At 32.6% G+C, this 18,141-nt stretch overlaps 7 protein-coding genes across 7 annotated transcripts; 3 read left to right on the plus strand and 4 right to left on the minus strand.

Annotated features, from left to right (window-relative positions):
- Positions 1-51: 51 nt before the first annotated feature.
- On the minus strand, positions 52-2,721 carry PPL_06842 (trypsin-like serine peptidase; the record flags this gene model as incomplete). Its single annotated transcript, XM_020577693.1, has 4 exons — positions 52-937; positions 1,008-1,222; positions 1,567-2,425; positions 2,501-2,721. The coding sequence occupies 4 exons, from the start codon at positions 2,719-2,721 to the stop codon at positions 52-54; spliced, it is 2,181 nt and encodes a 726-aa protein (XP_020432141.1).
- A 181-nt stretch (positions 2,722-2,902) lies between these two features.
- PPL_06843 (uncharacterized protein) lies at positions 2,903-3,976 on the minus strand (the record flags this gene model as incomplete). The annotated part of the gene is made up of 2 exons (XM_020577694.1): positions 2,903-3,725; positions 3,786-3,976. 2 exons carry the CDS (start codon positions 3,974-3,976, stop codon positions 2,903-2,905), a joined length of 1,014 nt encoding a protein of 337 aa, XP_020432142.1.
- Positions 3,977-4,129: 153 nt separating this feature from the next.
- PPL_06844 (uncharacterized protein) lies at positions 4,130-8,170 on the minus strand (the record flags this gene model as incomplete). Its single annotated transcript, XM_020577695.1, has 5 exons — positions 4,130-4,233; positions 4,504-5,357; positions 5,418-5,564; positions 6,465-7,265; positions 8,076-8,170. The coding sequence occupies 5 exons, from the start codon at positions 8,168-8,170 to the stop codon at positions 4,130-4,132; spliced, it is 2,001 nt and encodes a 666-aa protein (XP_020432143.1).
- A 489-nt stretch (positions 8,171-8,659) lies between these two features.
- PPL_06845 (uncharacterized protein) lies at positions 8,660-10,147 on the minus strand (the record flags this gene model as incomplete). Its single annotated transcript, XM_020577696.1, has 3 exons — positions 8,660-9,608; positions 9,685-10,024; positions 10,132-10,147. The coding sequence occupies 3 exons, from the start codon at positions 10,145-10,147 to the stop codon at positions 8,660-8,662; spliced, it is 1,305 nt and encodes a 434-aa protein (XP_020432144.1).
- Positions 10,148-10,671: 524 nt separating this feature from the next.
- On the plus strand, positions 10,672-12,190 carry PPL_06846 (uncharacterized protein; the record flags this gene model as incomplete). Its single annotated transcript, XM_020577697.1, has 3 exons — positions 10,672-11,258; positions 11,326-11,745; positions 11,860-12,190. The coding sequence occupies 3 exons, from the start codon at positions 10,672-10,674 to the stop codon at positions 12,188-12,190; spliced, it is 1,338 nt and encodes a 445-aa protein (XP_020432145.1).
- A 534-nt stretch (positions 12,191-12,724) lies between these two features.
- On the plus strand, positions 12,725-13,828 carry PPL_06847 (uncharacterized protein; the record flags this gene model as incomplete). Its single annotated transcript, XM_020577698.1, has 2 exons — positions 12,725-12,996; positions 13,066-13,828. The coding sequence occupies 2 exons, from the start codon at positions 12,725-12,727 to the stop codon at positions 13,826-13,828; spliced, it is 1,035 nt and encodes a 344-aa protein (XP_020432146.1).
- Positions 13,829-14,446: 618 nt separating this feature from the next.
- Positions 14,447-17,996, plus strand: PPL_06848 (uncharacterized protein; the record flags this gene model as incomplete). The annotated part of the gene is made up of 2 exons (XM_020577699.1): positions 14,447-14,721; positions 14,786-17,996. The coding sequence occupies 2 exons, from the start codon at positions 14,447-14,449 to the stop codon at positions 17,994-17,996; spliced, it is 3,486 nt and encodes a 1,161-aa protein (XP_020432147.1).
- Between the last annotated feature and the right edge of the window lie 145 nt (positions 17,997-18,141).

Consider the following 18,141-nt stretch of genomic DNA (forward strand, 5'->3'; position numbering starts at 1 on the left):
ATGTTTGTAACAACAAATTTCTGTTTATGTGGTCGGTATTGCCTATTCACATCATTGGTCTCCAGAAAGTGTAATAGTTGTAGATGCTAATGTTGATGGTGTATAATTAAAATGATTTAAATAATGTTGTAAGTGTTGAAGGTTATCTTGAATGAATTGATCATCAAGAACTAAAGTTTTATAAACATGCCAGAATAATGGATGTGTGACTGAGAGTGCAATATTTCCTGTTTCTTCAGTTCCTCCGAGATGAACACCAACAAACTTTCTTTCGTGTTGACTGATTGCAAGAATACCGCCGGATGCACCTTTGAGTGTTGGACAGCGATGTGATATCACTTTATCATCGACTCTGGTAACTTTTCCAATGGAGACAGTCTTTCTTTGGAAACCACGTGATTCTCTGTTAACATTGATGAAGAGGGTCTCTAAATTTTCTGCTGTTCCCTGGTAGTCGGATATAAATTTCTCTAATTCTATGTGACCTGGATAACCCATGACATAGTGATCGATCTCTTTATCATCAGCCGGTATCATTGGAAATATAATGTCGATGTCTGTTGGTGGTGTTCCTTTGAATCTGAGAACCTCTAAATCGTTTCGTGTATGCCAACTGTATGGTTGATCATTGAGGTCATTGACAATAAAAGAATCATTAAATGCATAATCATAATCTCTTCCACATGACTCCAACTCATACATTTCCTCGGTGTCAATATTTTTAAGATCGATCTCATTGCCAATGGAGGCATCAACACCAAAGTATATATAGATCTTGTCATATTCAAGATTTCTTTGCATCTCTTGAGTTTCTTTTGGTGCTTTTGTATCGACAGGATATGCAATGACATGAGCTGCTGTCATAACAAGATTATTTTTCACATAAAATCCAGTACCACTGCACCAAACTGGTTCTTTTTCACCTATTACATTATATCTATCGATAGATAAAAAAAAAATAATAGAATCATTATTAAATAATTATGTCAACTATTGTCATATCATACTTTACAAATATTCTTCCTACAGCACTCGATGTATTTTCATAAGACTCTTTGTTTTGAAAATCACTTTTTCCAATCTTTGATTTACTATTAAATGTTATTATTTGTCCAATTGTTTGTCCGTTTTCATGAAAGACTCTTTCTAAAGAGTCGGAACTCAAAGGAATTATAACAAGATTCGAGATTGCTTGAGTTATTTCTTCAACTCGAGGTTCCATCTTATAAATATATGTTAAACAAAATAAATAAATAAATAAAAGTGATATGAAACTATGTTGAGCTACAGCTAATATAAATAAATTAAGAATCAAACCTTTAAGTTTTTTATTTTTTTTAAAAATGATCATTAAATTTATTTTTATTTTTTTTATTATTATTTTTTTTTTTTTTTGATACACTGACTGATCGCATCCGATGACTTTCTATCTCACCAAAGTACTTTGCAGACTTTATAGTTTGGTATCGATTAAACTACCTTTAATCAACAAAGTAAATAAAAATATCTAATTGGCAAAATCGAACATATTGGTATAGTTTTTTATTGATTAGTGTTTTCACATACAGAAATTGATGTCGTTGTGGATGAAGATATATAATTAAAATGATTTAAATAATGTTGAAGGTTTTCAAAGTTATCTTTAATGAATTGATCATCAAGAACAAAGTTTTGATAAACATGCCAGAATAATGGATGTGTAACTGAGAGTGCAATATTTCCTGTTTTTTGTGCACCACCGAGATGAACACCAACAAACTTTCTTTCGTGTTGACTGATTGCAAAGATACCACCTGACGCACCTTTGAGTGTTGGACAGCGATGTGATATAACATTATCTTTGGATTTGGTAACTTTTCCAATGGAGACAGTCTTTCTCTCGAAACCACGTGATTCTTTGCTCACATTGATGTATAGGGTCTCTAAATTTTCGTTGGTTTCCTTGTAGTCTATTTTAAATTTCTCTAAATCTAAGAGACCTGGATATCCCATGACATAGTGGTCGATTTCTATGTCATTGGTCGGAATCATTGGAAATAGAATGCCAATGTTTGTTGGTGGTGTACCTTTGAATTCGAGAACCTCTATATCGTTGGGTGTATCCCAACTATATGATTGACCAGTGTCGTCTGAGAAAATCAAAGGATCTCTGAACGAATTATCGAAATCTCTTCCACATGACTTCAACTCATGCATTTTCTCCATTCCGATATTTGTAAGATCGATCTCATTTCCAATGGAGGCATCAACACCAAAGTATATGTAGATCTCTTCATATTTCAGTTTTTTTTGCATCTCTTGAGTTTCTTTTGATGCATTTGTATCGACAGGATATGCAATGACATGAGCTGCTGTCATAATAAGATTCTGCTTCACACAAAATCCTGTTCCACATATCCAAGTTGGTTTTCCTAATACATTAAATCTGTAACATCAACAAATAAAAAAAGAAAGAATTCAATAAATGATGTTTAGTCCAAAACTAATTCAAAAAACATACTTTACAAATATTCTTCCAATAGCACTCGATGTTTTTTCATATGTTTCTTTGTGTTGCAAATCTGGTTTACCTATTATCTTTGAACGACTGCTGAATGTTATTATTTGTCCGGTTGTTTCACCTCCAACGTGAAACACTAATTCAGCAGCGTCTGATCCCAAGGGAATGATTTTAAGTTCTGATAATTTTGTTACTGCTTCTTCTTCATCTTGTGGCCTCATCTTTAAAAATATATATAGTCGCTAGACAAAATAAATAAAATTCAAACAGTGGTGAAATGAAACGTTATTGGAAAAAAAAATATCTTTTTTTTTTTTTGATTTGAGAAATGTTTGGAAATAAATTTGGAAAAAGAATATTTTGGCCACGACCAATTTTTTTTTATTATTATTGGTACAAAATTTATGGTGTAGGTGCATGGTTAATGTGATTTAAATAAAGTTCCAAATTTTTAAGGTTATCTTGAATGAATTGATCATCATCAAGAACAAAGGTTCGATAAATATGCAAGAATAATGGGTGTGTGACTGAGAGTGCAATATTTCCTGTTTCTTCAGTTCCTCCGAGATGAACACCAACAAACTTTCTTTCATGCTGACTGATGGCAAAAATACCTCCTGAAGCTCCTTTGAGCGTTGGACAGAGATGTGAAATCACATTTTCATTTGACCTGACAACTTTACCAATGGAGACAGTCTTTCTCTGGAAACCACGTGATTCTTGGTTCACTTGAACGTAAAGGGCTCCTAAATTTTGCTCTGTGGATCCCTTGTAGTCGGATATAAATTTCTCTAATTCTATGTGACCTGGATATCCCATGACATAGTGGTCGATTTCTATGTCGTTAGTTGGAGGCATTGGAAATATAATGTTGATGCCTGTCGGTGGTGTTCCTTTGAATCTGAGAACCTCTAAATCGTTTCGTGTATGCCAACTGTATGGTGTATTTTTGTGGTCAGTGACAATAAAAGGATCATTAAATTTATAATCATAATCTCTTCCACATGACTCCAACTCATGCATCGTCTCCACATTAATATTAGTAAGATCGATCTCACTTGTGATGGTGGCATCAGGACCAAAGAATATATAGATCTTGTCGTACTTAAGATGAATATCGACAGGATATGCAAGTACATGAGCTGCAGTCATAACAAGATTATTCTTCACACAAAATCCAGTACCACTGCACCAAACTGGTTCATTTTCACCTTTTACATTATATCTATTTAATAGAAATTATTAAAAACCTTCATTTCAAACTATCTAATACTGTTCAACATACTTTACAAATATTCTACCAACACCGCTCGATGTATTTTCATAGGCTTCTTTGTGTTGTAAAGATTTTCCAATAATCTTTGAATTACTATTCAAAGTAACTATTTGTCCTATTGGTTTTCCGTTTTCATGAAAGACTCTTTCTGCGGAGTCGGGACTCAAAGGAATTGGATCTGATGTAGTCAGATTCGACATTTCTTTTTCTACTTTATCCAAAGGTTGCATCCTTTTGTTTTTTGTTAATAAAAAATAATAAATTATATCTACAAATAAATAAAATATGTATTATGAAACAATGTGTTGAGGCAAATGCTTGTTGGTTTTTAGTCTCAAAAAAAAATTAAAAAATTAATTTTGGCTCCTTTTTAATCTTGATTTCGATTTTTCATTTTTGGGATGTTCTTTCATTTGAGTAGAATACACCACATTCGTGTTTGATAAGCTTCTTATATCTTTTAATATTAATTAAATTGAAAAAGAAAAATATACAGATTAAAAAAATTTTAAATATAATAAAAATAGATATAGATACAGATATTAGCGCTAAAGTTATGTAAGCATCTATGAGTTAGATTTAAATATTCTTTTTTTTTTTTTTTTTTTCTATTAAATGATAGATGGAAGTAGGAATAATTGTGATTTATTTAATAGTTTGTTGTTATTATAAATGATCAAAAGAGAAGATATTATTACTCTATAGTTGTGTTGATTCTAATACTTACATATTTTAATATGATTAAAATATATTAAATATTGCTCCAAATGTTTACGATTATCTTGAATGAATTGATCATCAAGAACATATGTTTTGTAAAGATACCAGAATAATGGGTGTGTAACTGAGATTGCAAGATTTCCGATGTCGTGTCCTCCACCGAGATGAACACCAATAAACTTTCTTTCGTGTTGACTGCTGGCAAAAATACCACCCGATGTACCTCCGAGTGTTGGACAGCGATGAGTAATCACATTCATTTCTGATTTGATAACTTTTCCAATGCAAACAGTCTTTCTCTCGAAATGATTTGAATCAATGAACACTTGTTTATAGAGATTCTCTAAATCGATAAGTTTCACAGAGGTTCCCTTATGGTCAGTTATAAATTTATCTAAATTTACATGACCTGGATATCCCATGACATAGTGATCGACGGATAGGTCATTGGTTGGAAGCATTGGGAATAGAATATCTATGCTTGCTGGTGGTGTACCTTTGAATCTGAGAACCTCTAAATCGTTGGCTGGAATCCAATTATTTGGTTTACCATTGAAGTCAGTGACAGAAAAAGGATCTTTGAATAATTGTTCAAAATCTCTTCCACATGACTCCAATTCATACATATAATCCACATCCATTTTGTTAAGAATGACCTCAACACCCATGGTGGCATCGTTTCCAAAGTATATATAGACTTTTTCATATTTCAGATTTCTCTGCATCTCTTGGGTTTCAATTGGTGCAGTAGTATCTACTTCAAATGTAAGTATATGACCTGCAGTCATAACCAAATCTTTCTTTACACAGAATCCAGTTCCACTTGTCCAAACAGGTTCCACTTTACCTGGCACCTGATATCTTTTGAATAGAAACTATTAATAACTTTCTTTAACTAGGGTTCAGAAGGTATATTATTACTTTATAAATATTCTTCCAACAGCACCTGATGTTTTTTCATAGAATTCTTTGTTTGCCACAACTTTTACAAGCTTTGATCTTGAATTAAAAGGAACTATTTGTCCAATTATTTTTCCATCTTGATCAAATACTTTTTGTAAAGAGTGTCTACTCAATAAAATGGGATTTGATGTACATTCACAAAGATTCGACATTCCTTTCCACTTTATTAATTACAGGTTCGATTTGACTTTTCTTAATAACAATATATTATATCCACCAATAATATTTAAAATTTAGAAACAATATTGAGGTAAAAGAATACTTTTTTTTTTTTAGATTTGTTTTTGTTTTGAACTTGAAAGGACCTCACCCTTTTGTACTGCTCTGATCAGATTCATCATTTTCTTTTCAAAAAAACTGGTACTCCACTAACATTCCCTTTATAGAAAGTATTAAATTTAGCTAACGGGAACTCAAAAAGATCGCTGTTGAAATTTTTTAAAAAAAAATAAAAACAACTTCTCATAAAAATAAAAGCCACGTCTCATAAAAAAGAAAGAAAATAATGAAATTCTTTTTTTTTTTTAAAAAAAAAAAATTTAATAATATGAATAATTTGGTACAATATTCATCACTCTCATCTTCGTAATCAGATTTCTTCTCATTGACTACGTAGTCCATTTACATTTTCTATCAAATTATTTTTTAAATGAAATTTAAAAAAATAGATCAGAATCGAAATACACCTAAGAATTCTTACGTAAAATCATTTCAACTGATTTTTTTTTGAAATCTTCAAAATATATATATTATCAGATTTAAATTTTATTGGAAAAAATAAATCAACACTACACCCCTACATTGAATATTCAATATCTTTAATATTTATTTAATAATAATGACAATAAAGGTTAAACTGAAAAAGAAAGTATTATTTCCAATAAAAAGATAGATGGAGAGCGGATGAGGAATTATTGAGATTTATTTAATAGTTTGTTATTACATAAATGTTCAACAGAGAAGATATTTGACATTATTTCTCTATAGTTGTATCGATTCTAATACTTATAATTAAAATAATCTAAATATTCCTTCAAATGCTTACGATTCTTTTTATCTTTAATGAATTGATCATCAAGAACATATTTTTCGTAAAGATACCAGAATAATGGGTGTGTAACTGAGATTGCAAAATTTCCGATATCTTGTGCTCCACCTAGATGAACACCAAGAAACTTTCGCTTGTGTTCAATGTTTGCAAAAATACCACCTGACATACCTCCAAGTGTTGGACAGCGATGAGTAATCACTTTCTTATCTGATTTGTTAACTTCTCCAATACAAACGGTCTTTTTCTGGAAATATCTGGTATCATTGATCACTTGGTTATAGAGATTCTCTAAATCGGTAAGATTCGCAGTGGTTTCGTTGTGTTTAGCTATAAATTCATCTAAAGTTACGTAACCTGGATATCCCATAACATAGTGATCGACGGATAGGTCATTGGTTGGAAGCATTGGGAATAGAATGTCTATTTTTTTTGGTTTTTTTCCTTTGAATCGGAGAACCTCTAAATCGTTGTCTAGAATCCAATTGTGTTGATTACCCTTGAAGTCAGTGACAATGAAAGGATCATGGAATATTTGATCAAAATCTCTTCCACATGACTCCAATTCATACATATAATCCACATCCATTTTGTTAAGAAAGACCTCAAAGTTGATGGTGGCATCATTACCAAAGTATATATAGATCTTTTCGTATTTAAGTTTAAGTAAATGACCTGCAGTCATCACCAGATCTTTCCTTACACAGATTCCAGTACCACTTGTCCAAAGAGGCTCCACTGTACCTGGTACTTGATATCTATTGAATAAAAACTATTAATAACTTTATTTCACAATGTTTCAAATTGTATATCATTACTTTATAAATATTCTTCCAACAGCACCCGGTGTTTTTTCATAGACTTTTTTGTTGGGCACATCTCTTACAACCTTTGACCTTGAATTAAAAGTAACTATTTCTCCGGTTGTTTTTCCGTCTTGATTAAATACAATTCCTAAAGAGTGGTGACTCACTAAATTGGGATTTGAGGTTTTTAGATTTGAAATTCCTTTTTCCACTTTATTAATTATAGGTTCCATTGAAATTTTCTTAATATCTATAAATATTTTATAATATTAAAAATATTTAGAAACATACTTTAATAAAGATTATTGGAGCAAATTATTTTTTTTTTGACAAAGGGTCCCACACTTTGGTCCTGTGTAGATCAGATTCATTATTTTCTTTCTCTCCACGGACATTCCTTTTTTAGAAAGTATGAATGGGCATTCGATTTATAAAAAATAAAATAAAAATCAGATTAATTTTAAAGCGCATGCCACGTCTCACTGCAAATGAAAGAAAATGTTGAAATTCTTGTTTTTTTTTGTTTTTTAATTTTCTACAATACTTATTCATTGTATCTTCTGAGTCATCAGATTTTATTTAATTGACTACGTAGTCCATTTGATGATTTATTTTTACTCTTTTAAAACTTTGAGAGTGACAGAGCGATAAAAAGATTTGAAGAATAGGATCCAATTTTTCTACAACAATAGTTCTCTTTTAACAAGAAGTGGTTTGAAAAATTTTTTTGTCTTTATAGGTTTTATTCGATTTTGCTCTTACTTATTGGAGATATTACAATAACTTTTAATTTCAATTAATAGTTTAGAGTAAAAATTGAAAACAAAATTAAAAATTGTTTTTGAGAGATGATTCATTTAAATTTGATATTTTTATTTTTATTATTTGTTTTATTTAAAGGTTTGAAGATATTTTTATATGAAATGCCTTCAAAACAAAAAAAAGAAAAAGTAAAATCAAAAAAATATCTTCAAACCTTTAAATAAAACAAATAATAAAAATAATTTATGAATCATTTGAAATAATAGTGATGGTAGAAATTGAACCCAATCAAGAAAATAATAAGTTGGTTTAGAAAATATTCACAATTGATCTTCAAACAGAACAATATACCAACACTACAATTCCAGATATTGCAGTTGGTCTACCATCCAATTTCTTGGGAAATATGTTTTGTGCTCAATAAATCAATTATTTATACAGGTCGACTATTGATCAAAATAAATATTTTTTTTTATTTTAGTTCAATAATCGGTCAAAACATATATTTTGATTAATGATGAATTTTGTATTAATAAATTCGATATGATTTGCTATAATTATAATATATATTTAAAAGTAATCCATTATGGAGGTAGTAGATCGTTATTTTTAGGAAAATTAAAGTTATTAATATAGTTAATGTAGGGTTGGAGTTGATCTCGATGTTTCGACATGAAATGTTGATCGGAAAGAATGTGTTTTTGGTAGACATAACAGAACAGTGGGTGAGTAACTGAAATGGCAAAATTGGTGTGAATATCTGTGTCGTTGGAACCACCTATGTGAACACCAAGGAATTTGTTGGCTTCATTACTGCTTGCGATGATTCCACCAGACATTCCTTTGAGTGTTGGGCATTGATGAACCGAGAGATATTGGTTGTCGTGGATATGCGCACTCTCACTTAGTGCAATAGTTTTCTTTTGGAAACCACTGGTCATCTTATTGACAGAGTTGTAAAGCTCTTTCATATCCACATCCTTGCCTTGGTAGTCATCTTGGAAAACTTCGAGTTCAATATGTCCTGGATATCCACAACACCAAAATTCTTTTAAATTTTCTTTGCTTGTGAACGATGGTAACAAGTATTCTTCTCTTCGTTTCTGCGGGTTCTTGAATCGCAGTACCTCTATATCATTTTTTATTGTCTTCCATTTGTAAGAGACACTCTTATTATCGTCTGTTTGCTTTATATACACCAAGTGATCTTTAAAGTGTTGGTCAATGTCTTGTCTGCCACAGGTTTCCAACTCGTAGAAATCATCGTTCTCCTCCAAGCTGTTGGTGTCAACTTCGTGGTCAATGCTGGTGTCTGGAATAAAACAAATATAAATCTTATCCATACTCCAAGAAACATCGTCAGACAAACTACTTCGACTGTTTATTCTTTTTATTGAAGTCAAACCACTTGTTGTTGTTGTCGTTGAGTTATTCAGATCAAAGTTGACGACATGTGCAGCTGTTATCACCTTGTCATGACTCACACAAAATCCAGTTCCAGTGAACCACGATATTTTGTCACCACCTTTTAATCTAATAACAAAAAAACATAGATTAAATTTTATGAGTAACGCAACCAAAATTAAGAATATGTAACATATATATTTACCTTACAAATATTCTTCCAACTGAATTTGATGTAACTTCCAAATTTGATCTCTTTGTGCACTCTAATTTAACACTGGATGGAATTTTTGATTTACTATTCAAAGTAAATAAATGTCCTTCTACTTTTCCCGATTGATGAAAAACTCTTTCAGCACAGTTCATATTGAGTAAAACTTTGCTAGGGCTGGCGGGTGGTGTGGTCTTGTAGTTGCTAAGTATACTGCCACTCAAATTCAATCGTTTCATACTCTGTGTATTTAGAGCATCATTATCTTTATCTTTATCTATATCTTTTTCTTGTGTCACAACAATCGGTGGCAACTCCTCAACAGTGGATTTCACTATAATAGTTTATATAAAATGTGAAAAAAAAAATAATTTGTGTTAATAAAAGATTATTGCATTATACAATATTGGGTTTTCTTTTATTATTGACAACACTACACACTTCTTTTGTAACACATATCATCAACACTAAAAATAAAAAAAAACTTCTATTTAAAAATAACAAATTACTAATTACTCTTTGCTATAGTTAAGATTATAATGACCGTTCTTGTGTATTTTAGTTATATTAATTGTTATTAATTAATATTAAAATTAATGATAACTTTTTCTCACTTAAAAAATTTTACTTTTTTTAATTATTTTTTTTAAAAATAGGATTTTTAGTTTGGTTTTGTTTTTCTTTGATTCCTCAAATTCGCCAACGTTCACAAAGAATTTCGATGTGAGAAAAAAAAATGATCAAAGAAATTTTCATCATCATTCATTTGTGGTGGGGTTTTTTGGGGTTGGTGGGTATTATTTTTATCATTTTTTTTTTAATGAGTTGGTTTTTGCAAAACTTTAATTTTTAGTTTCACAAAAATTTAACAAATTTTTAATTTATATTATTAAATCAACACGTTCTTCTTTTAAATGAATAAGATTAAATATTGTTTGTTTTGTTTTTGTTTTTTTGTTTCGCTTTTAAATATTTATATGTATGGCGAGTTTTTTAAAAAGCGTTTACAAATATGTATATCCCGACACAAAAGATGAAAACAGTGATCCATCATCGGTTGCATCAGCAGAGTCAACAACTGTACCTTGTCCACCGGAAACACCAGAACCAATTGTATATACTTCACTTTCACCTATAGTACCTAGAGAGGATTTCTTCACAACACCTGCAAATGAAGAGAAAGCGAAAGAAATAGATAAAGATATAGAGAGAGACGAAGTGAATGATGATACTTTAGAGAAAGTTAAAGAGATAGAGAAGGAGAGTGTAAAAGATACTTTGGTCAAGTCAAATTCAAGTACTCCTATCAGAATATCAAAGAATGAAACCGATCTTATTATGGTTCACACGAAAACCAAAGATTTTATGTATATTGGCGAATCGTATGCTGTTGTCTCAAAGTACGTTGGAGAGTTGTTATTTCATGACATCAGAGGCGAGATCGAAGGTTGTATTAGTATTTTCAATAGTAAATCAAAGATTTATCTACCAGAGGCAGTAGCAAAGACAGTAGCAAATAGAGATTATATAGAAAAGTCTGCCACAACTGTTGGTAGAATATTTATAAAGTAACTATCTTTTATTATTATTATACTTTAAATATTTGTTTATGTTAACTTTATTTATTATCTTCAGGTATTTAAATAATGATAATGAAAATGTATGGTATACAGGATCGGGTTTCAGAGTGAGTGAAACGCATATCATGACATCTGGACAGTTGGTCAAGCAGAAAAAGAAATTGAAATTGGACAAGATATTCATTTGTTTCGAGAACGATACGACTGTTGGCGAGGAAATCGATTTCAGTGAAATAGAAACATCGGAGTATGTGTTTGAATTGACATCGATTTTGGATGACACAGACCAACCCGATCGCAAAGACAAGCTTGGTGTTGAGATTCTAAAGTTTGTCAACCGCGCACCAAGCAAAACTAACTATGTATTGCCTGTGATGCCAGACCCCAAAACTTTGAATTACTTTGTCATTGCGTATCCGGGCTATGTCGATTTCGACGAGTTTCGACAGCGCTACAAAGATGATAGCGATACCAAGCAAGTCTTGGAGCAACTGTACAAACAGGTGTCGCGGGACACCAAGAATACCCAACACAAAACCATATCGATCATAGGCAACATGAAGAAAGAGAATGTAAATATTTCAAACAGAGAGAGAAGCACACACAAGTGTCCGTCGTTGGCCGGATTCACCGGTGGATTGTTAGGGTCAGTCCGCAAAGGTCATCAATTCGTTGGTATTCACATGGGTGGAGACAAATATACCAACGAAAACATCGCGCTCTCTGTCACCCACCGCAATTTTTTCGACCTCTATAGAAAATACATTTTGAGTATCGAAGGATTTCAAGATATTCATAGCGATACACTTCAGCCTTACATTAAATATTGGTCGGAAATAATTAAAAAAGAAAACGACATGATTGCACGGAATGAAGAGCGTGAAGCACAAGAATCACCAAGATATCATTATAAAAATTAAAAGTGTAATTATATTTATCAATCTCATTGATTACTAAATTTGGCAATTAAACAACAGCAGACCAGGTTAATCAAAAAAAAAAAAAAACAAAAAAAAATAAAAATAAAACCCTTTTTTGAAAACATTAAATAAAATTATTATTTGTGTGACTTAAACCAGAGAGAAGTTGAACATAGTTATTCGGTTGCTTTGCGAATTAAGTTGTTCTCAAGTTTTTAATTTTCAAATATTGATCAATGGGTTGTGTGGGTGAACCAAACTGTTTTTTTTTTTTTTTTTTATTTCTCAATTTTTTTTTTGGATGACAAAGCAATTAATATAAATTAATCTGGACAATCCATTTATTAGATCCAAACAGTTAAATTTATTAATATCACCAATTTATTGTAATATTACTTTTGTTATTATAACAAATTAAATTTTATTTTTGTTATTTTTATTTATTTCTATATAGTTTCAAAGAATTCTTCTTACCATAGCTATCTATAAGAAGAATCAGAAAAAGCAAAAATCTTTCATTAGTCAATTTATAGCATGGAATTATTAAGAGTTAACGAACATCATCAGTATAATAGTGATTCAACAGACTTGATACCACTATATCCAAAAACAGACAAATTCTATTACATTTCACAATCTTCAGGCATCATTCCTGTGAAGACAGCGGATGAACTTGTATTCCAGAGTCAAGGTAATATCGAAGGCCAAATTCATACATTCAATAGCAAATCAAAACTATCAGAGAATATAAAGAACAAGCTCAATATTGAGTCATTATCTACCTCGGTTGGTAGAATCTTTATTTTGTAAGTAACCTTTTAAATAACACTTTGTAAATCAAGAATTAAGTACTAATGACGTAAATTATTATACAGATGTCTTGAGGAAAGCAGGAATCAAGAATATTGGGTATCATGCAGTGGATTCTGTGTCAGTCAAGATATAGTGGTCAGTTCGGCCCTAAAGGATAGCGTTGGAGTCACCAAAAAAAGAGTTTATATATATTTCGGAGTCGATGCAACTGTCGGCGAGGAATTGGATTTGGATGACATCGAAGATAACCCAGATGTCTATGAATTGAAAACCGTCAAAAGAAACGATCAGATTGAGTTTTTTAGATTCAGCGACGAAGATTCCCCACCTAATGTTAAGTACCTGCTGCCAACCATCGCAGAACCCTCATTGGATCAGCAGCCCATTCTCATTGGATTTCCTACCTACACCAATATGGACGATTTCAGAGATGATTTCTCTGGCGATTCAGCTGGACTGTCGACATCGGACATCGACGGCATCTACAGAAAGCTATCGAGAGACACCAGAGGTTTCCAACGTCGTATTGTTTCCATTTCCAAGACACCAATTTCATCGAGTGATAGCAAAACCATCAAACACAAGTGCAATACATTATATGGAATGACAGGTGGCGCACTCGCAACCGGCCAAACCGATTATCAGTTTATCGGTATTCACTTGGAGGGATTAAAATCCGAACAATCAAACATTGCACTTTCAGTTACCAGCGCCAGCTTCTTTCAGTTCTACAAAACCTATGTTTTATCCAACAACAGCTTTTTAAAGAGACATGGCTCCACCTTACAATCATACATTGATCATTGTCAAAAGTTGAATCTCTAAGCAAATGTACAATCGACAAACTTAGCGCGCAACTTCACCAACCCAGCTCACTTTTATTTTACATATCAACAACTCCAACTACTGTATAAAAAATCAAACATACAACAACATTTTTTTATTTTATGTATCTATCTATCTATCTATCAATAAAATATAAAAACCTCGCCTTTATTGGCGAAAATGTGTTTATTGTGTTGTTGTGGTTGGTCAATAATTTAGTTATCAATAGTCAATCTATTGATAAGACTAATCATAATTTAATTCATTTCCAAAAAAAAAAAAAATGAATAATAATAAAAGATCCTTCTCACTTTTATTATTCTAATAATAAAAGAATTATTAATATTAAAGATTTTTTTATTTGATTAAATTTTTAATGAGCTCAAATTAATACTAACTTCCTGCAAATTTTTAAATTTGAAAATCATTCTAAACCGCCAAAAACTCAAATTTTTATCCGTTGAATATTTTTTTTGTTCATCTTTCTTCATTTTGATTAAAGTTGATAATTTAATTAATTATTTATTTATTGTTTATTTTTTTTATTTATTATTAATTATTTCTTTATTTTTAAATAAATATATTAAAGTTGAATAGAAAAATAATATATATCATAAAATGAGTACACCACTTAAAGTTAGAGATAACAAGATGTCTACTGGTGGAACTCCATCAAAGACAAAGAGTGGAGCTAGTGGTACAACACCATTAAAGAGTAGACCAATCAATAATAACAATAGCAATTCAACGATAGAAAAAGTTTCAACAACACCTACCGTTAAATCACCGAAATCATTAACTAAACCATCGAAATCAATATACGATAACAAAGAGAATCAAACCGAGAACATAGGTTATCTAGTTAGAAAAGCAAAGAATCAAACAAATGAAAGGTAACTATAATTTTATCTTTTCAATCATTTTAGAAATATATATTAATTATTTTTTAAAATATAGAAAGAGAAAGAGTATGGGTGTAAGTTTTGCAGAGACTGTTGAAATTAGAGTATTCGAAAAGATGGAATCAACTTTATCGACCAAGAAGAATCAATCCAAGAGACAGAGTACCGCTGCAATGAAATCCAGTCAACAATCACAACCATCTCCACAAAATCAATCACCTGATTCTGCTGAAAATATCGTTGAAAAAGTTGAAAATCAAATTGATAAAATTGAAGTTGAAAATAATAATAATATTATAGTAAATAGTAATAATAATAATAATAACAATAATATAGCATATAATAATAAATCACCTTTTGGTACTATTGATGAAGAAGAAGAGGATCTAAACGATCAAGATGGAATGACAATGGAGTTCACTGCTACTTTTCCAGGTCGTATCTATGTACCGTTGAAAGAACCAAATACCAACACTGATGGTGACCAGGAAATGTTTGACATGAGCCAGTGTTCGATGGATACCAGCCAGATTTCAGAGTTTGTATCGCAATCACCTGCACACAAGACAACCAAGAGATTTGTTGACCAGTCTCCACGTGGCACCCAGGAGAATCTTCCATCGCTCCTGTCGTTGGCTGCCGAAGAAGAAGATTTTGCCAATGCCGCCATCTTTAAGAAGCCAATGACACCCACCAATAAGTCTATATTGTCGTCCTCACCAGACTCTGACAATGGAAGCAACGATGGTGGTGGTTCGCCAATTCCCACACTCACTGACCTCTATGAAGAGGACATGACTGGCAATTTCAAGGAGATCGTTGCCAGACTTGGAAAGGTGGAATCTTCAGACGACGCTGAGGCCGAGACTGAGGTTGAGAGCCAACCAGAGGAACAAGATCTAACTACCAAATTCCACATTGAAAATGGTACTCAAGGTGCTGGTGGACGTCTTTTAAGTGTTCTCGATGATACCACTATGGATTTCAAAATACCAACTAAACAAGAAATTCAACAATACCAAGAGCAACAACAAGGACAAGAAGAAGAGCAAGAGCAAGAAGAAGAGCAAGAATATCAACAAGATCAAGATGATATGTCATTTACACAACCAGTAGGACATATTATTCAAATGGCAAAGAATGCTGAAAGACAAACTGATTTGAACCAATCAATTAACCAATCAATGAACCAATCTATGAACCAGTCAATGTGTGATGATATGACTATAACAAAATCATTTGGTGAGATTCTAATGGTTGTAAAGAAGAGAATGTCATTGAAATCCAACAACAATAATACTAGTATTTCCAAGTGGGATGTCAATGATGATGTTACCAATAACTTAAAGTGTTTAACTACACCCACCAAAACCATTGTTATCGATCATTCTACACTACTGGTAAACCCACAGGATCAACCACAAGAACCTCAGCCAATTCAAATACAACCAACATCGCACGTTTTCTATCATTCCACTACAAATAATCCTTTGGCAGAGTCAATGGTTACCAAGACACAGACCAACAGTGATTTCCAACATTTGAAACAATATACTTGCACTCCTTCTTTTACCAACTACGAAGGTGAGGATTCTTTTGTCTATGGCAAGCTTAATTTCAACCGTAGCAATATATCCGATGCCAAGAATGGATTGGTTCGTCCATCGCCCCAGACCGATGGTAGTGTCTTCCAGATTCCAGCCCCAAAGTCAAATTTCCCCAACACCCACCAAGCAGTAGGACCAGCTATTCCATCAAACTCGTCAGCCACTGCCGTCCCACAACAAGAGAAGCCAAAGAATATTCCACGTTTCGACAATGAGTTGGATGGTTCTCTCTACAGTATTGTTGGTTCCAAGCAGTTTGATGCTAACAACATGTCTGTGCGACAATCATCCATGATGATCGAAGACTTGATGTCACTCAGAGAGACTTCCTCCAGCTCCATCAAGAAGATCACATTTAATGAATTCCTCTACCTTTCAAACTGCCGATTCTTGGATGATCCATCTTCCAAGTCAAAACGTCCATCTCTTGTCGGAATGTTGGTCAACAACACCGACGAGAACGACGGTACCGATCTCCGTAGCCAGCTAGTAGCCGCCTACTGTTACAACCGCCAAAATGTCACATTCCGTGCTGGCTACGATGAATTGAAGGGAATGATCACATCGATCAACGAATTCAATCGTCTGGCCGAAGAGAAGATGAATCAACAGAATCCACCTATTTTCGCATTGATTCAACGTTCCACCAAAGACGATCTCATCAGCAAGCAACATCTCTTAAAGAAGATCAAAAACTCAACAAAGCTTTCAACTCAGAGCACCTATATTCAATGGCGATGTGAATTGGAGCGAAAGGTCAGCAGTGAGCTTACACTCTCCAAACAACAGTTGAGTGCCGACCTTGCTGCACTAGCTGAGCGTATCGAACAGACCAAAAACACTGAGCACCAGTTGTTGATGGAATTCCAATATCTAAAGAATCATCAACACCAACAGGAACTCCAGAAGCAAAAGCTCTCAGAGAAAATTGCCAACAAGACCAATGCAACCGATCAAAAGTTGGTCAATCAACTCAACGACGAACACAATCGTGTAGCTCAACTCACCAATGTTTCACATTGGACTGTTCTCCAGTGTTCTACCAACTCGATCTCTGTCCAGTATCAATCTCAATACATTAGATACTCGATTAACTTTAACTTATTGTCGACCAACAACAATGTAGTTACCTCCACCAAATTCTCAATGTCACCATTGATCTGCCAGAACAATCCAATCTCAAGACTAGAGTCAGAGTTGGTTGGAAAGTTACAGTTGGAAAAGAGTGTACTCTCAAAGATTACCACTTCCAAAGCCATCCGTGAAGCAATGACAACCGTATCAATTGCAATCAGTCGTGTTGAAAGACTATGCCAAGAACTCAAGCAATTGGAAACACTCTACAATCTGCGCATCATTCCATTCAGCAACACACCACTTACCTCTAGTAGCCAAGGTTTCGCTTATTCATCAGAGTCCAAGTCGCTAATGTTGGAAATTCAATTGTCTAATTCCAAACTCTATAGAAAGTTACTGTTACGTCTGCATGTTCCAGTCTCCTATCCAAGTGGCAACATTGAATACAGTTTCAAATCGCTGATTGGCAGTGTTGATTCCAAAGAGGTTTCAGAGATTATCAACTACAACTGTTTCGATAACCAGAGAAAAGGAAAACTTTCAAAGACCATTCAATCTTTGGATTCTCTACTCTCTGAATAGAATTTATCATCCATGTTTTTCCCAGTTGTAAAAATATTGTTAAATTTGGATTGAATTAATACAACTATCCAAACATTTGTAAATAAATAAAATAAAAGTAAAATAATTAATATTAAAAAAAAAAAGTTTAAACAACTTTTCATCG

This window comes from Heterostelium album, assembly GCF_000004825.1.
Source record: "Heterostelium album PN500 unplaced genomic scaffold PPL_scaffold6, whole genome shotgun sequence".
Taxonomy (NCBI): domain Eukaryota; phylum Evosea; class Eumycetozoa; order Acytosteliales; family Acytosteliaceae; genus Heterostelium; species Heterostelium album.